Consider the following 26889-nt stretch of genomic DNA (forward strand, 5'->3'; position numbering starts at 1 on the left):
CTCAGTTTCCAGGTTCAGTTTCCATATATAGACGCAATAAAGCGCCTAAATTATTGGGATCGTCTCAAAGCTCTCCAAATGTACTCACTAGAAAGAAGACGAGAGAGATATCAAATAGATACTGGAGGGCTGAAGAATGAGAAATAACAGTGGTGCATGAACGGTTCCCTGAAGTACAGAGCTTTTCACTGCACTTGGGCTTGCCTATTACTCTGCATTCTGTTTGAAGGAAGAGTAGTCAGGAGAAGGGGAAAGTTTTTAATGAAAGAACTTGGGAGGAGAAGGAAAGAGGCAGTAAGGAGGAAAGTGTTAGAAGGTAAAGTATAAGAGTTGAAAATACAGTAAGCAAAGAGAGGGCTAGAATAGTACAAAGATAGAAGGTTGCTGCCACCATCCATTCATTAGTTGTTACTTATCTGACAAGGAATGGAACTTGTCTCCACAAACAACTTATCTGATATCACGTAACATCTGTAAGCATGGAAATCATATAGACCAAAATCTTTAAAGACATAACATTTCAGAGTGCTCTCCACTCTAGCATTACCTATACAAGGGATCACAATTAAAGACAGTTTAAAAAGTAAGTTAATCATTTATATATTTACTACTATATCATAACTCAACCATTTCACTTGATGTTCAAACGTCAACATTAATAAACAAATATGAGTCACCACGCAAGAAATTGAGAGCAACTACGGCTGACTGCACCTGAAAATCACACAACACCTAAATTTGAAAACTCAAGTTATGACAACCTTATAGTTCACTCACAAAAGTCTCTGAGACTTGAAGTTTTGTAGAGAGGTGGTGGTGGTATGGCTGACTGACAAAGAGTCCCCCACTCGGCCTGGGACAGGCCTAGTCTGGCTGCTGGCCTCTCTGGAGTAACGGTCTAGCTATCGCTGTCCTCAGAGTCTCCGATGTAAAGTTCCACGGGTATTTATGGGAGAACCGGGATGATGATGATGATGTTGTAGATTCTGCTACTCGGAACAAGTTCCTAGTAGCACGGGCTATGGTGAGCCCGTAACTTACCTGGCACAGGAGCGGGGCAAGTAGCACCTGGTTGATACCTGGTTGATGGGGTTCTGGGAGTTCTTCTACTCCCCAAGCCCGGCCCGAGGCCAGGCTTAACTTGTGAGAGTTTAGTCCACTAGGTTGTTGCTTGGAGCGGCCCGCAGGCCCACATACCCACCACAGCCCGGTTGGTGCGGCACTCCTTGGAGGAATAAATCTAGTTTCCTCTTGAAAATGTCCACGGTTGTTCCGGCAATATTTCTTATACTCGCTGGTAGGGTGTTGAACAACCGCGGACCTCTGATGTTTATACAGTGTTCTCTGATTGTGCCTGTGGCACCTCTGCTCTTCACTGGTTCTATTCTACATTTTCTTCCATATCGTTCACTCCAGTACGTTGTTATTTTACTGTGTAGATTTGGTACTTGGCCCTCCAGTATCTTCCAGGTGTATATTATTTGATATCTCTCTCGTCTTCTTTCTAGTGAGTACATTTGGAGGGCTTTGAGACGATCCCAATAATTTAGGTGCTTTATTGCGTCTATGCGTGCCGTATATGTTCTCTGTATTCCCTCTATTTCAACAATCTCTCCTGCTCTGAAGGGGGAAGTGAGTACTGAGCAGTACTCAAGACGGGACAACACAAGTGACTTGAAGAGTACAACCATTGTGATGGGATCCCTGGATTTGAAAGTTCTCGTAATCCATCCTATCATTTTTCTGGCTGTCGCATAGCACGGGCTATGGTGAGCCCGTAGTGGACTTACCTGGCACAGGAGCGGTGCCTGTGTGTGTGTGTATATGCCCTCGGTAAGCTCCGTCTACCAGGAGGCTATCTCCCTACCCTACCTAAAAACTGAGGCTTGTTTGATGGAAACACCCAGCCAACCAACCGGCTGCAATTATCAGCTTAGCAGAAAGCAAGGTCACTTCACACGACCTGACCCCCTACTCAATTTGTGAATATTACCTCTTGAGAGGTGTGACTTTATAATTGCTCAGGGTCGACTGTCTGGCTCCACCAATATATTGTGTGACTTGACTCTCGTTGTATGTAAAATATTAGACAAAACAATTTATGGTGTTACGGTGTGAAGTTCATTGTTTTCTATAAAACTGGAAATTTGATTCCTAATCACTCTTTCAAAAACCTTTATTATGTGTGATGTTTATGCAACTAGTCTATAATTCTTCAACACCCTCAACAGGTGCAGGTAGCATTTCTTCACGGGGTCTGCCTATAATCTTGCCACTCACTTACTGAATGGGGTGAGAATAGCTTGAGCTACCTCATCCCTTTGTGTGTATTTTACCTCAATAAACTTATTTCAATTTCAATTTAAATTTCAAGTCTATAATGTTTTGTTCGAGCTTTACTGCCTCCCGTGTGCAGAGAAGCTATGTCTGCAGATTTAAGTGCTGCTCGTATCTCCCCTGTATCCAGGCTCTTTCTCCATATTACACTGAACGCTCACACTACATTTCCTATTAATATAGAATTCCATGACTCAGGCCCAGGGGCTCAGTACAATAAGGAGAGGGAGAGAAGGGAAAGTCATTGTCGTCACTGAAGGGAGGTGGGGGGGAAGGAGGCTGTGGACCAGCTTGAGCTACAAAGGCTGCTGACTACCTTCACTTTTGTCATGTTGACAAATGATATGCAAATAAGACTAAGAAAAAATGTAATACAATTTATATAACAGCAGTTTACAATGCTTTAAATCCTCAAGAAGAAGGTCACTGTGGACATTAGTGCACAGCTTGGCTTTTCAACTTTGCAGGTAGGAAGACCTACATTTTTCAATTCCTACAGGTAACAAATTTGCATAGCTACATCATTATTTATTTATTTATTTATCTATTTATTTATTTATTTATATACAAGAAGGTACATTGGGATTGTGAGGATACACAGCATAGTACTTACATTCTTGTAAAGCCACTAGTACGCGCAGCGTTTCGGGTAGAAACGCAACCAAGATTATGATCGATGTGAGAATAAGCCCCCCAAAAAAAACTGTCTGGTGGCAGGTGTGTTAGGCTGGCTGAGACCCTTGTGATTATTCGTGGCAGTAGCGAGGATTAAGATCAAGAGGAAGATGAAGACGTGGAGAAGAAACAGGGTTACACACAGTTTCACACTTTTCCAGGAAGGCAAGACAAATATTTTGTAAGATCACTGGCAATACTGTACATCTTGTTTGTTAACACAGGTACATGTTTGTTTATGAAAGTATCCCCTAGGTTGCAAACTATGCAATCCCTATGGTTGCATCGTTTGTCAAGAGTGGTGCTAAATTGGTTCTCATCTCGCAGGATGGATAGTCATCCAAAGGTATGCGATCAGGAGAAAACATTGAATGTATTAAGAGGGTATTCTCAAGAACACTGGAGGTCACATCTGCCTTGAACACCATTATTTTGTCCAGGTTATCATTCGCTGGGCAGCATGTTCTCTCGCTTTATCACTCCGTATAAAATGCAACCGTTTTCCATAACCAGAAACGTACAAACCCAGACGGCCCCACCTTCTACAATATATTCAAATTCAAATAAGTTTATTGAGAAATAAATACACACAATGGGATGAGGTAGCTTAAACTATTCTCACCCCGTTCAGTGCAACGTGTTCATATATATATATATATATATATATATATATATATATATATATATATATATATATATATATATATATATATATATATATATATATAAAATATATAATATTTTATATATATATATAATATATATATAATATATATATTATATATATATAATATATATATAATATATATAATATAATATATATATAATATTATACACACATCACAAACAATAAGCACATTACCGAAACATATCTACACATAAGTGGCGTAACTTACCGACCCCTCCAAAAGATATCAGATTAACCAGGCAGTGATTCATATGTCAGGCTGCTCGCAGCCGCGTCCAACAGGCTGATTAACCAGACCACCAACCAGAGGCCCTGGTCAGAGTCCGGACCGCGGGGACGTTGATCCTTAATCACCCTAAGGTAGCCACTGTTGGACAGAATTATAAAGCGTTTTTTTTTATTTTATTTTATTGACAGACTGTTTAGCGTCAGCCATTACAATCAAAACATTAACGCAGACGCGGTATTGAATCAACGAACTCAATAGTGATGGTTGCAGCCTTACGGTTATCTTGAGATGATTTCGGGGCTTTTTAGTGTCCCCGCGGCCCGGTCCTCGACCAGGCCTCCACCCCCAGGAAGCAGCCCGTGACAGCTGACAACACGGTGAACATTGTATACAAATACTATTTATAGTCCCCCTTTTAAAGTCAGTCATCAACATTAAGTACTGGGACTGCCTCAAAGTGCTAAAGCTGTACTCCCATGAACAGTGTTGAGAGGGAACTCATAATATGTACATGGAAAATACTGGGACCAGATTCACGAAAGCACTTACGCAAGTACTTACGAACGAGTACATCTTTCCTCAATCTTTGACGGCTTTGGTTGCATTTATTAAACAGTTTACAAACATGAAAACTTCCCATTCAACTGTTGTTATTGTTATAAACAGCCTCCTGGTGCTTCGGAGCTCATTAACTGTTTAATAATTGTAAACACAGCCGCCAAAGATTGAGAAAAGATGCATAGGTTCGTAAGTGCTTGCGTAAGTGCTTTCGTGAATCTGGCCCCTGGAGAGGCAGATTGGAAACATTCAAATAACCTCATAGCACAAGGGAAGGCGGGGCCCAGACCGAGCTTGCAAAAGTAAATGAAAAAAGTAAATTTCGAAATCAACTTCCCTCTTGAGAGCAGGAGAGGTGTGTGAAATAGAAGGAATACAGAGAACATATATGACACGCAGACACGATAAACAATCTAAATTATTGTGATTGTCTCAAAGCTCTAAAAATATACTACTCTCTGAAAAGGTGACGAGAGAGTCACTCATAAAATTTACATGGAAGGTACTGGAGGGCCAGGTCCCAAATTTGTGCAGTAAAATAACATATTGGAGTATCAGCAACATGCGAATTGTCAGAGAACACTGAACATCAGAGGACCATGGCTGTTCAACATCCTACCAGCAAGTATAATATTGCTAGAACAAAAGTGGACTTCAAGGAACAAAAAAAAAAAAAAAATTAGACAGTTACCAGCAGGATGTGCCGGACCAACTGGGTTGTAGTGCATACACGAGTTCAACAAGTGCAATTAGTTCTGCAACAGTTCTTCAACACCCTCAACAGGTGCAGGTAGCATTTCTTCACGGGGTCTGCCTATAATCTTGCCAGGAATGAAGGGGGGGGGGGAGGGGGGAGAGCCAACACCCAACGCTGGATGTTGGATCCCGGGAACCAACACACAACGTTGGATGTTGGATCCCGGGATCCAACACACAACGTTGGATGTTGGATCCCGGGAACCAACACACAACGTTGGATGTTGGATCCCGGGAACCAACACACAACGTTGGATGTTGTTTCCCGGGATCCAACACACAACGTTGTATAGGCGTCTGTGACACACATCTTAGTATCTGAATCGGTTTTTAATAGGTCTTTTTCTCTCTCTCTTGCTCATTTTTGTTCTAGGTATTATTTTTTCATTCGGTCTTCCTTAGTTTCATTTCTTAGGTTAGTGAATTGTTAGAGAGATTGCAGTTTTGCAGCCTCAAGGTTCTGTTTTTTTAAGTGTTAAAATTGATTTATAGGGATTAATGCCTACCAGGGGTTGAATATATTTACATGTGGTAGCTAGGATGTGTACTTGTCGTAGCTAGGATGTGTACCTGTGGTACCTAGGGTGAAGTGGTAGGAGTCTGTCCTTTCTTGTGGCAGCTCTCGATCCTTATTCATTAACACTAGATTTTATTTTCAAGTTTTGTATAGCTTCTGGCAGTTATTAATCTAGTTTAAAATGACGTGCAGTAAATAGGGCTTTAATCTAGACAAAGGCTATTCTGGAGCGCTCAGACTGCTAGTTGAGTGTGTTGACCTCAACAAGATTCCCCATACATTGCTTGGAGACTAGCCGTATCAATCACATTATCCTCGAATTGTTTCATCAGAATTACGTAGGTAATGGAAGTAAATACAGTACAATGTCATGGGTTCCTGCCTGAAATACAGACAGATTCTTTTAAGAGTGTGGCCGCGAGGGCGTCGTGGTGTGGCCGCGAGGGCGTAGTGGTGTGACCGTTGAGGGCGTCGTGGTGTGGCCGCGAGGGCGTCGTGGTGTGGCCGTTAAGGGCGTCGTGGTGTGGCCGTTGAGGGCGTCGTGGTGTGGCCGTTGAGGGCGTCGTGGTGTGGCCGCGAGGGCGTCGTGGTGTGGCCGCGAGGGCGTCGTGGTGTGGCCGTTGAGGGCGTCGTGGTGTAGCCGTTGAGGGCGTCGTGGTGTGGCCGTTGAGGGCGTCGTGGTGTGGCCGTTGAGGGCGTCGTGGTGTGGCCGTTGAGGGCGTCGTGGTGTGGCCGTTGAGGGCGTCGTGGTGTGGCCGTTGAGGGCGTCGTGGTGTGGCCGTTGAGGGCGTCGTGGTGTGGCCGTTGAGGGCGTCGTGGTGTGGCCGTTGAGGGCGTCGTGGTGTGGCCGTTGAGGGCGTCGTGGTGTGGCCGTTGAGGGCGTCGTGGTGTGGCCGTTGAGGGCGTCGTGGTGTGGCCGCGAGGGCGTCGTGGTGTGGCCGTTGAGGGCGTCGTGGTGTGGCCGTTGAGGGCGTCGTGGTGTGGCCGTTGAGGGCGTCGTGGTGTGGCCGCGAGGGCGTCGTGGTGTGGCCGTTGAGGGCGTCGTGGTGTGGCCGTTGAGGGCGTCGTGGTGTGGCCGTTGAGGGCGTCGTGGTGTGGCCGTTGAGGGCGTCGTGGTGTGGCCGTTGAGGGCGTCGTGGTGTGGCCGTTGAGGGCGTCGTGGTGTGGCCGTTGAGGGCGTCGTGGTGTGGCCGTTGAGGGCGTCGTGGTGTGGCCGTTGAGGGCGTCGTGGTGTGGCCGTTGAGGGCGTCGTGGTGTGGCCGTTGAGGGCGTCGTGGTGTGGCCGTTGAGGGCGTCGTGGTGTGGCCGCGAGGGCGTCGTGGTGTGGCCGTTGAGGGCGTCGTGGTGTGGCCGCGAGGGCGTCGTGGTGTGGCCGTTGAGGGCGTCGTGGTGTGGCCGTTGAGGGCGTCGTGGTGTGGCCGTTGAGGGCGTCGTGGTGTGGCCGCGAGGGTGTCGTGGTGTGGCCGCGAGGGCGTCGTGGTGTGGCCGTTGAGGGCGTCGTGGTGTGGCCGTTGAGGGCGTCGTGGTGTGGCCGTTGAGGGCGTCGTGGTGTGGCCGTTGAGGGCGTCGTGGTGTGGCCGTTGAGGGCGTCGTGGTGTGGCCGTTGAGGGCGTCGTGGTGTGGCCGTTGAGGGCGTCGTGGTGTGGCCGTTGAGGGCGTCGGGGTGTGGCCGTTGAGGGCGTCGGGGTGTGGCCGTTGAGGGCGTCGGGGTGTGGCCGTTGAGGGCGTCGGGGTGTGGCCGTTGAGGGCGTCGGGGTGTGGCCGTTGAGGGCGTCGGGGTGTGGCCGTTGAGGGCGTCGTGGTGTGGCCGTTGAGGGCGTCGTGGTGTGGCCGTTGAGGGCGTCGTGGTGTGGCCGTTGAGGGCGTCGTGGTGTGGCCGTTGAGGGCGTCGTGGTGTGGCCGTTGAGGGCGTCGTGGTGTGGCCGTTGAGGGCGTCGTGGTGTGGCCGTTGAGGGCGTCGTGGTGTGGTATATAGGTTGTTTTACAAACTGTTTTGAGACGTGACTGGTCGAGTGTCAACTCCTTGAAGAAGTATTGGTCTACAGCGAGGGACTTGGGCTAGGCGTCGTGCCTAGTCCAGGGCCGGTATAGAAGCTACTTTCCTCGTTGGTAGCCTATCCGACGGCTGCCGGTGGCTTGGTAGTGATAGGGGTCAGGGGTTGAGGTAAGGGTCAGGCGAGGAGGTGGAACAGGGAGGGGGGAGAAAAATTTGCATCACGCTTCGGGTAATTGATTATTGCAATTGACTATTGCAGCTGCAAGCACTAACTCTCCGGACTGGTGACAAAATTAATGCTTCGACTTTGACAGCAAAATTAAGCTTGAATTTACTAGCCTAGTCAGGGATAGGCAGCCAATCGAAAGAAAGGGATGAGAGAGAGAGAGAGAGAGAGAGAGAGAGAGAGAGAGAGAGAGAGAGAGAGAGAGAGAGAGATATATAATATATATATATATATATATATATATATATATATATATATATATATATATAATAGACATAAATATAACATTTGTGTGATTTCACTGTGATCTAAATACAATAATTCAAATTAATTGTATAATATCGAATTATAATCATGCTTAATTTGCTTAATTCAGTGATTCAATTTCGCTTTAATAAGGAATGGTTGTATATCAACATACTGGAGTGAACGATATGGAAGAAAATGCAGAATAGAACCAGTGAAGAGCAGAGGTGCCATAGGCACAATCAGAGAACACTGTATAAACATCAGAGGTCCGCGGTTGTTCAACGTCCTCCCAGCGAGCATAAGAAATATTGCCGGAACAACCGTGGACATCTTAAAGAGAAAACTAGATCATTTTATCGAAGGAGTGCCGGACCAACCGGGCTGTGGTGGGTATGTGGGCCTGCGGGCCGCTGCATACAACAGCCTGGTGGACCAAGCTCTCACAGGTCAAGCCTGGCCTCGGGCCGGGCTTAGGGAGTAGGAGAACTCCCAGAATCCCATCAAGCAGGTATCAACCCGAGTCGAAGGGCATCTTGGGAATTGTGTAAAAACAAAAAATACAATTTTTCGGTCAAAGGCTGTTTTTGCTATTGTTTTTGTCGGCTTGGTGCCTCCTTTTTGATAACTACTTCTCTTTTTGTATTACCGTTTGCTTTGTGTAATTGGCGTGTGAAATTACAAGTCTGTGTATCAGTATCGGGTTAATACCACGTTAATTATCATGCGAGTTATTAGCCGTCGTTAGTGCGGCGCCGTTGTTATCAGTTGTACTGTGTCATCGGTCTTTCAGGCTCCCCCGGTGTTTGATCCGGACTCCCCCGGTGTTTGGTCCGGACTCCCCCGGTGTTTGGTCCGGACTCCCCCGGTGTTTGGTCCGCCGCAAGTACCGTGTTTTACCCTCAAGAAGCCAACATAACTCCACCACACACTTGTGATCGTATCGGTTTATATAACATGTGAATAAGTGCCAGGTGTATGTCTTGTACAGGTCTCCATAACATGTGAGCAATAGCCAGGTGTGTGTGTGTGTCACATGTAATGCTTAAGATTTTCCTCAATTGCTGTTACTTACATCATGTTTTTTACTTCTCTTATTGTAAAATTGAAATAATAATGTGTGATTATCAACGACAAAATCATTCCGAATTGTGCTTTTTGAGCCGATTGACCAGACTTGATACAATCAGGCGCTTATAATTGGGCTTGTGAATTGTTGGAACAAGTTAGGTTGGAGCACGAGTGTGTTAATAAGCCTGGCCCCGGATCTGTGTCTGCTTTCATATAATGTCTGCTTTTATATTTAAACACTAGACCCAGGACGGGCCATTAGAGGTCAGCTTGTCATACTTGTAATGACGCGCTTGTTAGCGTGGCGGGGGTCTGGGGCACTAATACTGGCCAATTAGCTGCCCTTGTTATCTGCAGTGAGCTGGGCATTTATCCAGCTTGGATAGCCTGTCTGAATTCTTTTAAATGCTGGTTCTTCAGGATTGGCACGAGTGAGTTTGGCATTTAGACCCGAGCCAGGATATGCGTCAAGCATTTACACAACCACATGCGAAACCTGAGCATCTTTCTTCAATCGGGGGGCTTTGTTTACATTTGTTAAACAGCGTTTGAGCACGGGAGTCCTCTACGAGGTTGTTCATTGCAGTAACAGCCATGAGGTTATGAAGTTTCCAAGCTCTCAAACTGCTTAATATATGCAAGCAAAGGAACCATGATTAAGAAAAGATGTAGAGGTTTCGCAAGTGGTTCAATGATTGACGAATCCGGGCCCAGGGGGGAGGGGTCGTGGAAGGTAGACCTAAAGAATCTTTTATTTTTTTTATTATAAATGTTATAATTGCTCAACACACTTAGAAAATAACGAAGAAAATTGAACATTATTGTGCTCCATTCACTTGAAGGTACAAGTGTGATGGGCATTATAGTGATCTTATTCTCAAGAGAACTGTGTGTAACAGGACCAAGGGCACTGTTGTGGTCAGCACACTGTTGACAAGCCAAACCAATCTGTATTGAAGCCCTGTGATGGTGTTACAATATTGTGTGTGGGAGGTATAAGGGGGTTGGAGAGTCAGGTGTGTGTGGGAGGTACAAGGGGGTTGGAGAGTCAGGTGTGTGTGGGAGGTACAAGGGGTTGGAGAGGCAGGTGTGTGTGGGAGGTACAAGGGGGTTGGAGAGTCAGGTGTGTGTGGGAGGTACAAGGGGTTGGAGAGGCAGGTGTGTGTGGGAGGTACAAGGGGGTTGGAGAGGTAGGTGTGTGTGGGAGGTACAAGGTGGTTGGAGAGGTAGGTGTGTGTGGGAGGTACAAGGTGGTTGGAGAGGCAGGTGTGTGTGGGAGGTACAAGGGGGTTGGATAGGCAGGTGTGTGTGGGAGGTACAAGGGGGTTGGAGAGTCAGGTGTGTGTGGGAGGTACAAGGGGTTGGAGAGGCAGGTGTGTGTGGGAGGTACAAGGGGGTTGGAGAGTCAGGTGTGTGGGAGGTACAAGGGGGTTGGAGAGTCAGGTGTGTGGGAGGTACAAGGGGGTTGGAGAGTCAGGTGTGTGGGAGGTACAAGGGGTTGGAGAGTCAGGTGTGTGTGGGAGGTACAAAGGGTTGGAGAGGCAGGTGTGTGGGAGGTACAAGGGGTTGGAGAGGCAGGTGTGTGGGAGGTACAAGGGGGTTGGAGAGGCAGGTGTGTGGGAGGTACAAGGGGTTGGAGAGGCAGGTGTGTGGGAGGAACAATGAGTTGGATAGCCTATAGCTGTGTATATGTATGTATGTATGTATGTATGTATGTATGTATGTATGTATGTATGCATGTACTCACCTATTTGTACTCACCTATTTGTGCTTGCGGGGGTTGAGCTTTGGCTCTTTGGTCCCGCCTCTCAACTGTCAATCAACTGGTGTACAGATTCCTGTACACCAGTTGATTGACAGTTGAGAGGCGGGACCTCTCAATGTATGTATGTATGTATGTATGTATGTATGTATGTATGTATGTATGTATGTATGTATGTACTCACCTATTTGTACTCACCTATTTGTGCTTGCGGGGGTTGAGCTTTGGCTCTTTGGTCCCGCCTCTCAACTGTCAATCAACTGGTGTACAGATTCCTGTACACCAGTTGATTGACAGTTGAGAGGCGGGACCTCTCAATGTATGTATGTATGTATGTATGTATGTATGTATGTATGTATGTATGTATGTATGTATATGACCTGGACGGCCTGTGTGTGATATATATATAGCGGCAGCGTGACTGATAAAAGGCCAAGATATCTTATCACTTGATGGACGATTGCGTGTCGGCAAGTGGCGTCGGTTCAGGACGCTGAGGTACGTAAGACTGTCGACCTGTTGAGGATTGGCACGGGAGGCCCTTCCTAGTCGCGCGTTTGGCGTTCAGGGGTGGATAAATGCTGATTTATTTCATGCAAAGCCTGCATGACCAACCGGGCTGTAGTGGATATGTGGGCCGACGGGGACACGTCCTCAGACGACACGTCTCGGACCACGTCTGCATGCGTCTCATGGCCTTATCTGGGCCATTATGACTGATATTCTGAAAAATAAATTTGTATGGTTATTTAGGTAATAGGCAGGGGTGCAGTGCCAGTTTTATAGGTGGCAGAGCTCTGGTGGACCTGACAAGAAAACCCTACCATTTTCTATCCTGTTTCTATATATGTCTGTCGATTAAGTATTTCGTGTTTGTACTCACTAATTATCATAAAAGATAATTATCAAACAAAGAAAAAAACATCAAATACTAATTTTTCAATTTAAGAAGTTAAATTTAATTGTATTTATTTATATATATATATATATATATATATACAAGAGTTTTTACATTCTTGGACTTACATTCTTGTACAGAAAACACTTAGTGCTCACAAAATACAACCAGTGAGAAGTTTCACAATATTTTTGTGATTAATAATAATCACTTATTATTAAGTGATTAATAATAATCACTTAATTATTGTAATTAGTGATTACATTAATTACTGTAATTAATGTAATTAATTACATTAATTAATTACTAATTAATTACTAATTACAATAGTCTCCACAAAGGATCAGGTGTGAGATGTTTACAGGTATATATAGGTGTCAGGTGTTACTTTTCTGAAGTAATTCTTGTCCCGGTGTCATCTGCCAATCTGTGGCACCGCAGCCATGATATGACACATGGCTCAGGGTGTCACTGAACTAGAGGAGGTGCATGTAGCTTAACACACATAAGTGCTGATACGTGATTTATGAGAATTCTTGAGTGTTGTTATCAGGTTCATGTGAGTGAATCCCTTCTCCCACTCAGCAGTACTAATAGGAATAACTTGTAAACAGCTCAGTAATGGGTGTAAATCTTGGGAGATGCGGCGTCCATGATCCTCCACACAGTCTCTAAAGGCAGTTAGTGCAGAGTAAGAAGAAAGCTTAAACCTCTTACAGAGTGATAATATTTCAGTAATATAAAATGACAATATTTTAATAAAAAAATCAAATATTTTATTCCTCTCCCCCTTTTCCCCCATTCCATCATCCACGTGCAGAGGTGCCAGAGGGGCCCACCGGCGAGCTCCGGCACCTCTGCACTACTGGTAACAGGAACCAAAAACACAGATTTTAGTTTACCTGTGGTCGATTTCGAGAGTGATTTTCCATCGCACCTAGGTGGAGGTGGGCCTCTCTGACGATAGCTTGGTCTATAAGGCTGTTTTGTGTTTGCAGCCCCCGCTTATCCTCACAGACATTGCAACATCAAGGTAACCTCAAGGTAAGGTAGCTGTTGCAAGGGCGCCTTGAGGAAACTGTCAACTTCTCTCTTGAACGCTTCGACCTTCGATCCAGTGACATTAAATATATTTCCTGGAAGGAAGGTGAGGAGGTCTATAGGCCTCTGATGCTTCACTGTTCTCTAGTTGTGCTCAAGCAACCAGGAGGCCTGGTCGACGACCGGGCCGCGGGGACGCTGAGCCCCGGAAGCACCTCAAGGTAGGTAAGGTAAGGTTTATTGTATTCATTTTATCCCTTGCTGGCTCGTCTTTCAATGCGTTGTGCTGTGATTATATTCCGGAAGTTTGGAGCCCGAGTTCTGAGTAGAGTGGTGGAGATTGGAGCTGGCAGTCCGCTGGTCGCGGGTTCGAGTCTCCTAAGAACTCCAGTTGATTTTCTCATTGATATATATCACGTTAAGTGCATTTTCTCTCTGTGGAGTTCCAGGTTAATGTTAGACGTTTCTCAGCGACCTTAAAAAAAAAGTGCGAGGGAATTATTTCTTTGGCGATGTTGTCTAGAACTGCACTGTGTTGACCCTTGACCTACGCTATGCAACAGTGACCTTTAGTGTCATGTGTTTAAAAATATGCCAATTAATCTTCTGCCAGCAAAAAATTCTGGCAACATGTTTCATCAAAACGAAGTTTAACCTTTTTTTTTCTGTCTGACCATGATGTACCATTTTTAATCACCGACGTGTCCGGGCAATAAATTTCCCCCCTGGTCAATATTATTTTGTCCATGATGCAACGGTCTGGGTGCCAGGGTCGGGCTTGGTCTTGGCGCCAGGGTCGGGCTTGGTCTTGGCGCCAGGGGTCGGGCTTGGTCTTGGCGCCAGGGGTCGGGCTTGGTCTTGGCGCCAGGGTCGGGCTTGGTCTTGGCGCCAGGGGTCGGGCTTGGTCTTGGCGCCAGGGGTCGGGCTTGGTCTTGGCGCCAGGGGTCGGGCTTGGTCTTGGCGCCAGGGATCGGGCTTGGTCTTGGCGCCAGGGTCGGGCTTGGTCTTGGCGCCAGGGTCGGGCTTGGTCTTGGCGCCAGGGATCGGGCAAAGAGAAGCAAACAAAACAAGGGCCCAAAACCTTTTCGATATTATAAATGGGGTATCTGTAAACATGGGATATCAGGAAGAACAAATGGAATATGTAAATATGATCACCCTAGAGAGCGCAGAAACCTAATAGTTCAGGTAAGTGTACCAACAGCTGTCAATTGTTCTGAACACTGTTAAAAGCTGTGAACTCCTTAAATAAGAAAGAATTTTTCAACACAAAATATCCAGTTTTTCATATAAGAGGTACCAGGCGAATAAAACTGTACAGACCGCCACTATGTGAAAATAACCACAACTCTAGATACCAGGAGGATTTTTTGGCAAGAGGAAGAGCCGGTGGCTGAGCGAACAGAACACTGGACGCGTGATCCTGTGGTCCCGGGTTCGATCCCGGGCGCCGGCGAGAAACAAATGGACAGAGTTTCTTTCACCCCTGATGCTCCTGTTACCTAGCAGTAAATAGATACCTGGGAGTTAGTCAGCTGTCACGGGCTGCTTCCTGGGGGTGGAGGGCTGGTTGAGAACCGAGCCGCGGGGGCACTAAGCCCCGAATTCATTCCCGAATTTGTCCCCCCCCCCCCCCCCGGGGTCAATGTTGTTCCTTCCCCCCCCCCCTGGATCAACATTCAATCTTTCCTCTAGTAGGCCAACCTGTCCTACCCAGAACGTCGCTTTTCGCTCGTATGCGTTACTAAGGCGAGCAGTTGTCGTGCTAGAAAATGGAAGCGACTCGTGAAAGTGACGTATGTACTGTCCCGTTGTCTATTGTGGGGTCCTATGGTAGGTTAGGAGAGGGCACTTTAAATTAACCCTTTTCCTGACGTTGTGAAACCTTAGGAGGACGGGCTGAGCATGCAGCCGTCACCTTTAACCTTATACCAGAGGCTGGATTACCTCTTTATTGTGTGGCGGTCCTATCTTATATGTCAGGGTTCATAAAAACCTTTTGGGTAGTTGTCTGCACATGTACTCCTTGTACCCCCCCCCCACCCCCCCTCACCTCCCCCCCACCCCCCCTCACCCCCCCCCCTCACACCCCCCCCCAATCTCTCAAACCTTCCCCATCTTGAGTTATCTTGAGATGATTTCGGGGCTTTAGTGTCCCCGGGATCGAACCCGGGACCACAGGATCACAAGTCCAGCGTGCTGTTCGCTCGGCCGACCCGCTCCCATAAACCCTTCCATTCATTCTTCTCTTCTAAAGGTGCAATTGTTTGTAAGGTTCACGTGTATGATGGTTCTCTGCTTGACTATGTCAACATATACAAATACCTTGGTCTTGAGGACCCACTGTACGACTGTGTTGTAGCCAGACTGGGAGAGAGAGAGAGATAGAGAGATAGAGAGATAGAGATAGATAGATAGATAGATAGATAGATAGATAGATAGATATAGATATAGATAGATAGATCCAGTACTTCTTATATATTGGATCTCTGATTATGCTGCACACATACTTGCTCTAGTGCCTGAGAGAATGCTTCGAGGGCTGGAGGAAAACGAATTCAAATTCAAATGTTTATTCAGGTAAAGTACATACGTACAAGGGGTGATACAAATATTGCTGTATTTATAGGATGCGCTAGTAAATACAATGCCTAAAGCCACTATTACGCAAAGCGTTTCGGGCAGTGGTAGCTATGACGAAACGGGCAACGAAGCTATGAGGAATATCCTCTCATGGCCCCCGTACAATTAAATTGCTAAACATGAAGAAGGCATTGGATATTCCATTTGTAAATGATCGTATCATTGAATTCAATGCTTTTAATTGGTATCAAGATGCTTAGGTTAACCCACCCCGAGTTTGGAGGGGTCATGTTAGTCATGATCATGTTTGGTGATCTCATCTTTGCATTATCAATGGAAGAGTTTGAATGTCTATCCGATGTGTCTATTTGTTGAAGATTTCGGGGATCGGTGTCCCCGGTCTCTGGTCAGGCCTCCTGGATGCTGGTTTGATCAACCAGGCTATTCAGTGCGGCTGCTCGCAACCTGACATGAGAGTCGCAGCCTGGTTGATCAGGCATTCTTTCAATAGGTATATTTACAAGGTAATTGATAAAGATTAAGCCACCACAAGAGGTGGCACGGGCGTAACTAGCCTGTAAGTGGTAAATGTTTCGAGTGGATGTGATCTTTGGTCGTGAAAGGATATACTGTGCTGAGCGTGCATTTAAACTGTCAGTTCTTACTATGTGGCTGCTATCGTGGGGGAGGATACTGTTTGACAGTGTTTATGAGGGTGTCCAGCTGCTGGACACTTTTTTTGACCAGAAGAGTGGCAGTGTTGATGGCTTCAGGGTGGTTACTGCAAGATTCAGGGAATCTTAAAGCTCTTCTAAGGTCGTTGGTTGCTTCATATTCCAGGAGATAGTGAAGTAGGGACTTTTCTGTGAGTGTTTGGCAGAAGATGCATTCTCTCTGTCAGGGTTCACCAATCTCCCAGTTGAATCTGTAACCTAAACGTTGTCTATATAACCGAACTGCTATATCTCTGTGGATTCCTTTTGGGATATTTAACCATGTTTAACTTGGTGGCCTGAAGATACCGTATTGCAGAGTAGCAGAACCTTCTGCTACTCTCTGGTGTAGATGGGCTTTGTTGAGGTGTGAGTGTTTTTTGGCGAGGATTTTGTTAATGTACTCTAGGCTGGGTTGGATTGTTTTGTGGATCGCTGGACGACGAGTTGCCAATTTAGTAGTTTCATTGGTTCTCTCGTTTAATGGGATGGGATCCAATTTTGGGTTATGTTGAGTCTTTTTTCCTTTAGCTACTGCTCCTAGATACAAAATGGTGGTAATTATTTCCACAATGTCTCAATCCTGTTTTTTTTCTTAATATTTGAAGTGCAGCTTTTGAGTCTGTGTGTATGATTGCATTTTAAGCGTTTTGTGCAATCACATATGCGAATTCCTGATGTATCGCAAACAGCTCAGTTTGGGTTGATGATATTGGTCCTCCCAGTCTCCAATATGCCTGTACGCTGGCCGTGCAAAGAACAGCGCCAGCACTCTCATATTCTGTGTCCACCGAACCGTCTGTGAAGATGTGGGTGGCTCTTGCTATGCTGCTCATTTGATTTTCTATGATGCGCCTTAGGATTGTCGGATCATAGGCAGCCTTTATCATTGGAAGACCTTGTATTACTATTTTGAAGGTAGGCTCCTCCCACGGTGTAGAACAGGTGTAGTTTGGATGTGGTTGATCACCACCTCTGTCACTAATCATGCTTTTTTAATTGTAGTCTGTTTAGGAATTCGCCCGCTCTGGCAGCCCAAGAGTTTCCGCTGTTTTGGCCAAGTCCAACCACCAAGGCCTGCTGTACTGGGACTGGATCAGGGGAAATAATGATCTTACTGATTATCGTAGCCGTTCTTTGGCATATTTATTCTTGAAGAGAGGGCAAACCCGTTTCCAGTCTTAGAGTTTCAAGCCTGGTCCACATCGGGGCTCCCAGTGCAGCTCTCATAGCATTGTTTTGAGCTACTTCAATCTTTTTCCACTGTTGTTGTGATAGGCTTGTGAGTGCAGGTGTGACGTTTACAAGGATTGATTGATTGATAAAGATTAAGCCACCCAAGAGGTGGCACAGGCATGAATAGCCCGTTTACAAGTTATTGTTTTAGATTTAGCTACTCAGAACGAAATGTCCATGTAGCACGGGCTATGGTGAGCCCGTAACTGAATTCGGTTATTTGCGATTACCTTGTTACTCTGATATTTGGGTCAAAGTTTTGAATGAAGGTGGGGTTTCTACCTTTTCCCCTGTTTCTTTTTTGCTTCTGTTTTAGCGCACTGGTTTTAATCTTGTTTTAATGACATTATCTTGGTGGCGGATGTAGATGCAGAATGTTCACTAGTGTGTCCCATTCTTCAACTGCTTTTTTAATCATTGTAGTCGCTGTGGACTTTGCATTTATGCAGCTGTTGTCGTTGGATTAATGTTGAGTTTGATGCGCAGGGCTTCAGTTGCTTTACATTCCAGTAAGTAATACAATAGTGGCACCTCTGACTGGAATGTGGTGTTGATTCAGTGGTAGAATTCTTGCCTGCTGTTTACAAGTGGGTTGTTGGTTTTTAGATTCAGTTATTCAGAACCAAATGTTCCAAGTAGAACGGGCTATGGTGATCCCGTAAGTGGAGGCTCTTTGGAGCTATTATCTGTATCAATAGCTGATACCGTTTACAAGGTTTTTGCTGCCGGATATATCATTGGGGATGAGGTGCAGGTGAAACACCTCACTTATGGGTCAATAGGCCCATTGCAACTTACAAATCCATTGTTTCCATGATGGCTGCGGAGGGAGACATCTCTCGTCACTCAGGGTGCAGTCACACCTCCACAGATCTCCAGTATCATCTATTGATACTGGTAATGGCTCAAAAAGGGCCACCACTTACGGGCTATTCATGCCCGTGCCACCTTTAGGGTGGCTTAATCTTCATCAATCAATCAATCGATGGCTGCGGAAGTATGTTTCACCGAGAACACCACCCAGCTCCACCACCCATCTCCACCACCCATCTCCACCACCCATCTCCACCACCCATCTCCACCACCCATCTCCACCACCCATCTCCACCACCCATCTCCACCACCCATCTCCACCACCCATCTCCACCACCCAGCTCCACCACCCAGCTCCACCACCCAGCTCCACCACCCAGATCCACCACCCATCTCCACCACCCATCTCCACCACCCAGCTCCACCACCCAGCTCCACCACCCAGCTCCACCACCCATCTCCACCACCCAGCTCCACCACCCATCTCCACCACCCATCTCCACCACCCAGCTCCACCACCCAGCTCCACCACCCAGCTCCACCACCCAGCTCCACCACCCATCTCCACCACCCAGCTCCACCACCCAGCTCCACCACCCAGCTCCACCACCCACTCGACCTAGCTTAGGTTGAGGCAGGCTTGACATGGGAATTATTGCACAATTGATTATATATCGTTTGGAGATGTTTATCAATTTCTCTTTAGAACACCGTGAGAGGTCAGCTAGTTATGCCCCTACACTCGCCCAAGCCTTCCTTCCACCACCCTCCCCCACCACAACCACCACCATAACCTTCTCCACCACACCCACCACCCTCCACCACAACAACCGCCACCACAACCACCACAACAACCGCCACCCTCCGCCACACCCACCACCCTCCTACTCTCTAACACAACCAGACGCCTACAAATCGCCACACTCCTAACACGCACGTAGACACGATGCTGCTTGCGCCCTTTCAACCACCAGGAACTGCAAGTGCCAAGGGCTTCGATAACACCACGAACCTACACATTTGACCCGCAGCTCGAAACCCGTTTCTCAGTCCAGGACCACGAAGAGGGCGGAGCTCTCGTGCCGAATGAATTAAGCAAAAAGTGGAAAAAGCTGACCTTCTGAGTGTAAGAATGAAAGACTTGGAGGGTAAGGCTGGAGCTGTGGATGAATGGTGGGTGATGGTCCCCAGTGGAGGTGATGGTGGGGGTGGTCTGAGGTCTGAAGTCTCTGGACTGAGGTCTGAGGTCTGAAGTCTCTGGACTGAGGTCTGAGGACTGTGGTCTGAGGTCTGAGGTCTGAGGTCTGAGGTCTGAGGACTGAGGACTGAGGTCTGAGGTCTGAGGACTGAGGACTGAGGTCTGAAGTCTGAGGACTGAGGTCTGAGGACTGAGGTCTGAGGACTGTGGTCTGAGGACTGTGGTCTAGTGCATTATGCCCCATCTACTAAGCGCTTGCGATATAATTGAACTATTATGCCGGTCAAATTCTTTGTGGAATGTGGTCTTAAATTTATGGATGGAGGTGGCTTCCACAACCTCTTTGAGAGGTGTCGACCCCCCCCCCCCCCTCCCCCTCCCCTGGCCTCGGGCAGTAGATGAACTCGAGAAACACGCTGCAGGCATGCTCCAGGTACGGATTCCACCTCTTGACTACCCGTACAGGGTAACAACAACAAGTGATTAGTGATTGTAACACCATCACTACCATACAGTATGTGATGGTGTTACGATTTTATGAGATAATTTACTCAATGAGTAAAGCCTTCTGGGAGAGAGGCGAGGGGTGAGAGAGAGAAGCGGTGTTGGAGGCAGTGAGTGAGGGAGGGGGTGAGGCAATATGGGTGGCCGAGAGAGAGATGAAAGTCGACTTTCTCCCTAAGGAAGTGAGGAAAGTAGGCGACCTCCCCATGATAGAGGCAGGACTCCCCACACACTGCCACAGTTCCTGGCCGTCACCGCCCTGGGGCAAGAACCCGCCTGGTAATCATTCCTCTATTTGACTGACTTTTTCATGTCAACCCCAGGAGCCGGTTACATGTGTGCTCACCTAGTTGTGCTTGCGGGGGTTGAGCTTCGGCTCCTTGGTCCTCGCTTGAGGCTGACCACAACTAAGATGTACTAAAAAAACCCTAGAGAACGGGCTGGTACACATCTCTGAACTCTGTAACAAATGAAACTGTTTTACCTGACCAGACACGTGCTAACCCAACACCTTCCCAACCTATCAGCGCCGAGGCTCGGAAGGCTTCATTATTACGTTGTTGTTATAGATTCAGCTACTCAGAACAAGTGCCAAGTAGCACGGGCTATGGTGAGCCCATAGTGGACTTACCTGGCACAGGAGCGGTGCTTTAACTTGCACATTATTACGGTATTTCAGTTATTATAAATTGGTCACATTTGAGACACATTGGTCGCTTCACCTCATTCAGGTGGAATAATTAATGTATAGCACAGTGGTCTGCGTCCTCGACTGACAACCGAGGGACTACTGTTGTTGTTATAGATTCAGCTACTCGGAACAAGTTCCAAGTAGCACGGGCTATGGTGAGCCCGTAGTGGATTTACCTGGCACAGGAGCGGGGCTCGATGACCGAGGGACTGATGTGGTGTAGTTAAGGATGAACGAGCTGGTCTGAGACCGTTCAATTTCTGGGTAATAGAAGGCAGATTTCAGGAAGTACTAACCAGTTTTGAACGTTTTTTTTTCGATAACCGCTTAACGTGGTTCAGAGCGTGATACTTAACTGCGTCTGGGAACACTCGCCGCATAGGTTCAATCCCCCATCAAGACTCCTGGATTCGTTCTTTGATATATCACGTTATTGTGTTTTCTGTGTATGCATAACTGTTGCGTGAAAAAGGTGAGGTATAGTACTAGGAAGGGATAAGGCGATATATATAAGGATTTAGAATAGGACGGAGGAAAATAACCCAACCACTTGGACGGTTGGGAGATTGAACGCCGACTTGAAAAGAAGCAAGACGGTCGCTCTCGCGTCTTTGCCAACCATTTGGGCGGGAAGTGCTTGACTGCTATTTAAATTATGTTGCTTTCCAGAAATTCCTAATTTTTCATTTCATTTATTTATCATGCACCCCATACCCGCCAAACACACACCGAAACTATGACGTTGGTACAACGTTCGAACAAGTTTTAACACCTCCTAACCATTTATAACAACTAATATAGCAAGTTGTAACAACGTTCTAATACGTCATAAACACGTTAAGCCAAGATGTAACAACTCTATTACAAGTTGTAACAAGCGGAAAATAGAGACAGTTTCGGTTTGTGTTTCCAGGGTATCCATCCCGTCTGCGGTGGTGGAAAGGGTTACAGAGGCACATACTGCAGCCTGTCCTCATAAACAAAGGCCCAAAGTCCATTCCATGCACCCGCCATACCCCCCCTGTCACAACCGTCACAACTGCAAGAAGAATGACAGGTTGGATAACAAGAACCTTTCACATTAGAGATGTTATAACGATGATGATACTCTTCAAGACTCGAGTGCTCTCTATTGTTGCTGACCAGGAGAGCGTGCAGAGATCCTTTACTGTCAGAATCCACTCAGTAAAAATCAACTCTCAGTAAAAACAATTCGGTAAACCATCTAAATTATTGGGACCGACTAAAGAGCCTAAATCTGTATTCTCCTGAGCACAGGCGGGAGAGATACATAGTAATTTACACGTGGAAAATAGTAGAGGGGCTGGTCCCAAACCTGCACACAGAAATAACACCACATGAGACCAGAAGGCATGGCAGGATGTGCAGAATACCCCCGTTGAAGAGCAGAGGTGCAACAGGTACTCTGAGAGAGAACTCTATCAACATAAGAGGCCCGAGACTGTTCAACACGCTTCCACTACACATAAGGGGCATAACAGGCCGACCCCTCACAGTGTTCAAGAGAGAACTTGATACACACTTCCAAAGGATACCTGATCAACCAGATTGTGATTCATACGTCAGACTGCGAGCAGCCTCGTCCAACAGCCTGGTTGACCAGACCAATAAGGTGGCCTGGTCGACGACCGGGCCGCGGGGACGCTAAGCCTCGAAAACACCTCAAGGTAACCTCAAGGTAACGTGTTCATGAATGAAAAACGGTTTACACACGACTCACAACTGATGACGTTCGAACACTTCCGGAACAAGTGCTTCACTGAAAACTTTTGTTCGAACCACAACGCTGTAAATGCTCCACCCACGTACTACAAATACAAATAATCGCCAACAGAACCTAAACACCTAACCTAACCAGTGCCTAAATATGTACAATATGCTAATATATAATAATAATTTATATAATATTAATATATAATATATATATATATATATATATATATATATATATATATATATATATATAATGTATATATTAATATTACATATAATATTAATTTCTATATAATATTTATTATATGTAATATTAATTTATATATTATAATATTAATTTATATATTATAATATTTATATATTAATAATAATAATTTATATTCGAGAAAATTCCTGTTTTGAATGAACAGCATGTTAAAATTTATGAATGCATCTTTGGGGTCGAGCGCTGGATGGAATGGACTTATTTACTGAAGAGTGGACAACCTTACAGTACACGGGTGGCAATAAAGAATAATAAAAGCTATAAGAATAACGAAGTGTATATCAATACAATATTTCGCCCACTGCCGATATTACTCGATGCTCTGATACGGTAAACAGACTTGTACTTAATATATTTTTAGGTTAAGTTTTATTACGACAAGAATGTTTCTCGTGATCTCAGGGCCAGTAAACAATGACGCTGTAAGAGTGTGACACTGAATAATTAACATATAGTTGAACTTTACACACAGAAATCACAATAACGTGATGCATCAAATGAACAAATCCACAAGGACCGTGATGAGGATTCGAACCTGCGTCCGGGAGCATCCCAGACGCTTCCTAAATCGACTGAGCTACGACATGGTAAAAGAGTTGAAACCGAAGTTCTACTGAACTTACTGGATCCCGCAGCCTCTCCGAAAGACAAACCAGGGTTTTACACAACTTTCAATCGCTTAGCTCAGTCGATTAAGGCAGCGTCTGGGATATCTTGAGATTCTATCTTGAGATGATTTCGGGGCTTTTTTTTTTTTTTTTTAGTGTCCCCGCGGTCCGGTCCTCGACCAGGCCTCCACCCCCAGGAAGCAGCCCGTGACAGCTGACTAACACCCAGGTACCTGTTTTACTGCTAGGTAACAGGGGCATAGGGTGAAAGAAACTCTGCCCATTGTTTCTGGCCGGCGCCTGGGATCGAACCCAGGACCACAGGATCACAAGTCCAGCGTGCTGTCCGCTCGGCCGACCGGCTCCCCATGCGACCGGCTTCCCCTGCGTCCGGGATGCTCCCGGTCGCAGGTTCGAATCCTCGTCACGGCCCTTGTGGATTTGTTCATTTGATGAACAAATGGTGGTTGGTGTATCTAGCCGGCTAGATACACCAACAGTAATAAACTCAAATCGATATCTTGAGGTATTTGGTTAGTGACTGGGCGTTGTGTTAACTAATTGACCCGAGAAGAGGTGTAGGGCAGTTTGTAAGAGTTTACCTATCATTGAGATCTCTCTTTATCCCCGCCTACAAGCCTTGTTGTGCCTCTTACCTGGAACATACCTGGAGAGGGTTTTGAGAGTTCTTCTACTCCCCGAGCCTGGCCCCAGGTCAGGTTCGACTTGTGATAACTTGGTCGAGCAGCCCGCAGGCCCACACATCCACTACAGCCTGACTGGTCTGGCATTTCTTGATAGATAATTCGTCGATAGAGCTTGGACCTCACAAGCGTGGGGTCCACAGTTCGAGTCTCCAAGAGTCCAGGTGAATGGAATGTTTATTTCCACGGAAGTGTGGATGACAATTTATTTGTCTAAGTGTATCTTGTAGACATCCACCTTTGTTCCGGCAATATTTCTAATGCTTGCTGGGAGGGTGTTGAACAGCTGTGGACCTCTGATGTTCAGACAGTGTTCTCTGATTGTGCCTTTGGCACCTCTACTCCTCACTGGTTCTATTCTGCATATCCTTCCATATCTTTCGCTCCGATATGTTGTTATTCAGCTGGGCAAATTTGGGACCTGTCCTTCAAGTATCTTCCATTTATATATAATTTGTTATCTCTCTCTCGCTTCTGGGACGAGAAAGACGGGACAGCACCAGTGGTTTAAATAGTATTAGCATTGCTGTGGGGTCTCTGGATTTGAATGTTCTCATAACCCATCTTATCATTTTCCTGGCCGCCGCTGTATTTGCTCGGTTATGTTCACTAAATGTCAGGTCGTCAAACATCATAATTCCCAGATCCTTTACATGTTGCTTTCCTTCTATGAGTAGGTCGGTCTGATCGCGTCCTGTATATCCTGTGTTTCGTTTAACTTCCTCGTTTCCATCATATCTAAGTACCTGGAACTTGTCACCGTTAAACATGATTTTCAGTTGCCCAGTCGAAGACTTTATTAATATCTACCCGTAGTGTTTCAGTGTCTTCTACAAAGGATATTTTCATGCTGATTTTTGTATCATCTCCAAAGGATGACACGAAGCTGTGACTTATCTTTGTCTATATCTGAGATAAGAATGATAAAGAGCAGTGGTGCAAGCACTCTGCCTTGGGGTACACAGCTTTTCATTGCATTTGGACTTGATCTTATTTCATTGACTGCTTCTCTATGCATTCTGTTCGACAAAGTTGAAAACCCAACGCCTCATTTTACTCGTTATTCCTATTGATCTCATTGTATGTGCTGTCACTCCATGCTCACACTTAACAAATGCTTTTGCAAAGTCTGTATAAAACATTTTCATGTTTTAGTTTTCTGTGAAAAGTATTTTGCTTTTCCTCTAAGGCTTATGTGATTCTGTCAAAGTGGTTGAATAACTGTGACAGACAGGATCTTCTCGCTCTAAATTCATGTTGTCCTGGGTTGTAAAGTTCATTATTTTCCATAAAACTGGAAATTTGATTCCTAATCACTCTTTGAAAAACTTTTGTTGTGTATGATGATAGTGCAATTGGTCAAGGTTTTTTGTCAAAGCTTTACTACCCCCCTTGTGCAGAGGAGCTTTATCTGTTGATTTAAGTGCTGCTGGTATCTCCCCTGTATCCAGGCTCTTTCTCCATATTACACTGAGCGCTCGCGCTACTGGTTATATCTTGAGGTTATCTTGATATGATTTCGGGGCTTTAGTGTCCCCGCGGCCCGGTCCTCGACCAGGCCTCCACCCCCAGGAAGCAGCCCGTGACAGCTGACCAACTCCCAGGTACCTATTTACTGCTAGGTAACAGGGGCATTCAGGGTGAAAGAAACTTTGCCCATTTGTTTCTGCCTCGTGCGGGAATCGAACCCGCGCCACAGAATTAAGAGTCCTGCGCGCTATCCACCAGGCTACGAGGCCCCTGTGATACTTTACTTTACATTTCTTCATGAATATTGAATTCCACGAGTCAGGACCAGGAGCTGAGTGCATGGGCATGTTGTCAATTTTTTTTCAAAGTCTTCCGATTTCGGGTTAATATCAGTTATATTATCTGGGGTTTTGGTGTCATTTATAAAGAAACTGTCTGGATCTTCCACTTCCATGTTGTTTATGGGGGTTGCTAAACATAGCCTTATACTGGCCTTTTAGGATTTCAGTAATTGCTTTGTTGTCCTCTGTGTACGAACATTCAGTTGTAATTAAAGGTCCAATATTAGAGGAAGCTTTTTTACTTGGATATTGCATATGTGAAAAAATATTTTGGATTTTTCTTTATCTCTTGTACAGTTTTCTGTTCTAATTCCAATTCCTTAGAGTGGCATGATCGCTTCATTTCTTCGATCTCCCTGTCCAGATTTATTTTTCTTTGTTGTGAAATTTGTGTCAGTTTAAGCATATCCCTGATTTTGTTCCTTCAGTACAGTCGTCTGTGTTGTCTTTCTAGAGTGGTCCTCGTTTTGACCCTCTGTGACCCAGGTGGCTCACACCCCCCTGACCCAGCTGGACACCCCTTCCCCCCTGACCCAGCTGGACACACCCCTCTGACCCACCACACCTTACACACACACACTGATAACTATTTGGATATATAATACTCAACTCTCACGCTATCCGATATCATTAATACCAACCTTACCACGTGAGAGCAAAGTGACAACATCTCACTTGCATCTCACAACATAAACGTCTCACTTGCTTGCCTCTCCACGTGTGTGGGGGTTGGCTGTTAATGTTCATATCTACGATATTGTGACATGTTCTCTCCAACAGAAAATGTGTGTCCGGGGGGTCTCCAGTTCTCCCTTATCCGGTTTAGAATGTTGTGTGTGTGATTAGATTTGTTTATTGAGTATCTATAGATGGTTATGTGATTAAGGTGTCGGCCACTGTTGCCTCAGTCGGCACCTACCTGTTGCCACCCACTACAGAGGTCTTAAGCAACATCTACTAGGCATCTACCTCTATGCTTCTCGCATTAAGTAACTATCCCGAGACATTTGTATTAATATTTATATATGC

At 45.9% G+C, this 26889-nt stretch overlaps 1 protein-coding gene across 1 annotated transcript; it reads right to left on the reverse strand.

Moving 5' to 3' along the window:
* Window positions 1-6128: 6128 nt before the first annotated feature.
* Window positions 6129-26266, reverse strand: LOC138367425 (proteoglycan 4-like). The gene is made up of 2 exons (XM_069329075.1): window positions 26103-26266; window positions 6129-7764 (listed from the first exon to the last, which is right to left on the reverse strand). The coding sequence occupies exons 1-2, from the start codon at window positions 26264-26266 to the stop codon at window positions 6129-6131; spliced, it is 1800 nt and encodes a 599-aa protein (XP_069185176.1).
* Window positions 26267-26889: the final 623 nt, after the last annotated feature.

This window comes from Procambarus clarkii, chromosome 22, assembly GCF_040958095.1.
Source record: "Procambarus clarkii isolate CNS0578487 chromosome 22, FALCON_Pclarkii_2.0, whole genome shotgun sequence".
NCBI classification, from domain to species: domain Eukaryota; kingdom Metazoa; phylum Arthropoda; class Malacostraca; order Decapoda; family Cambaridae; genus Procambarus; species Procambarus clarkii.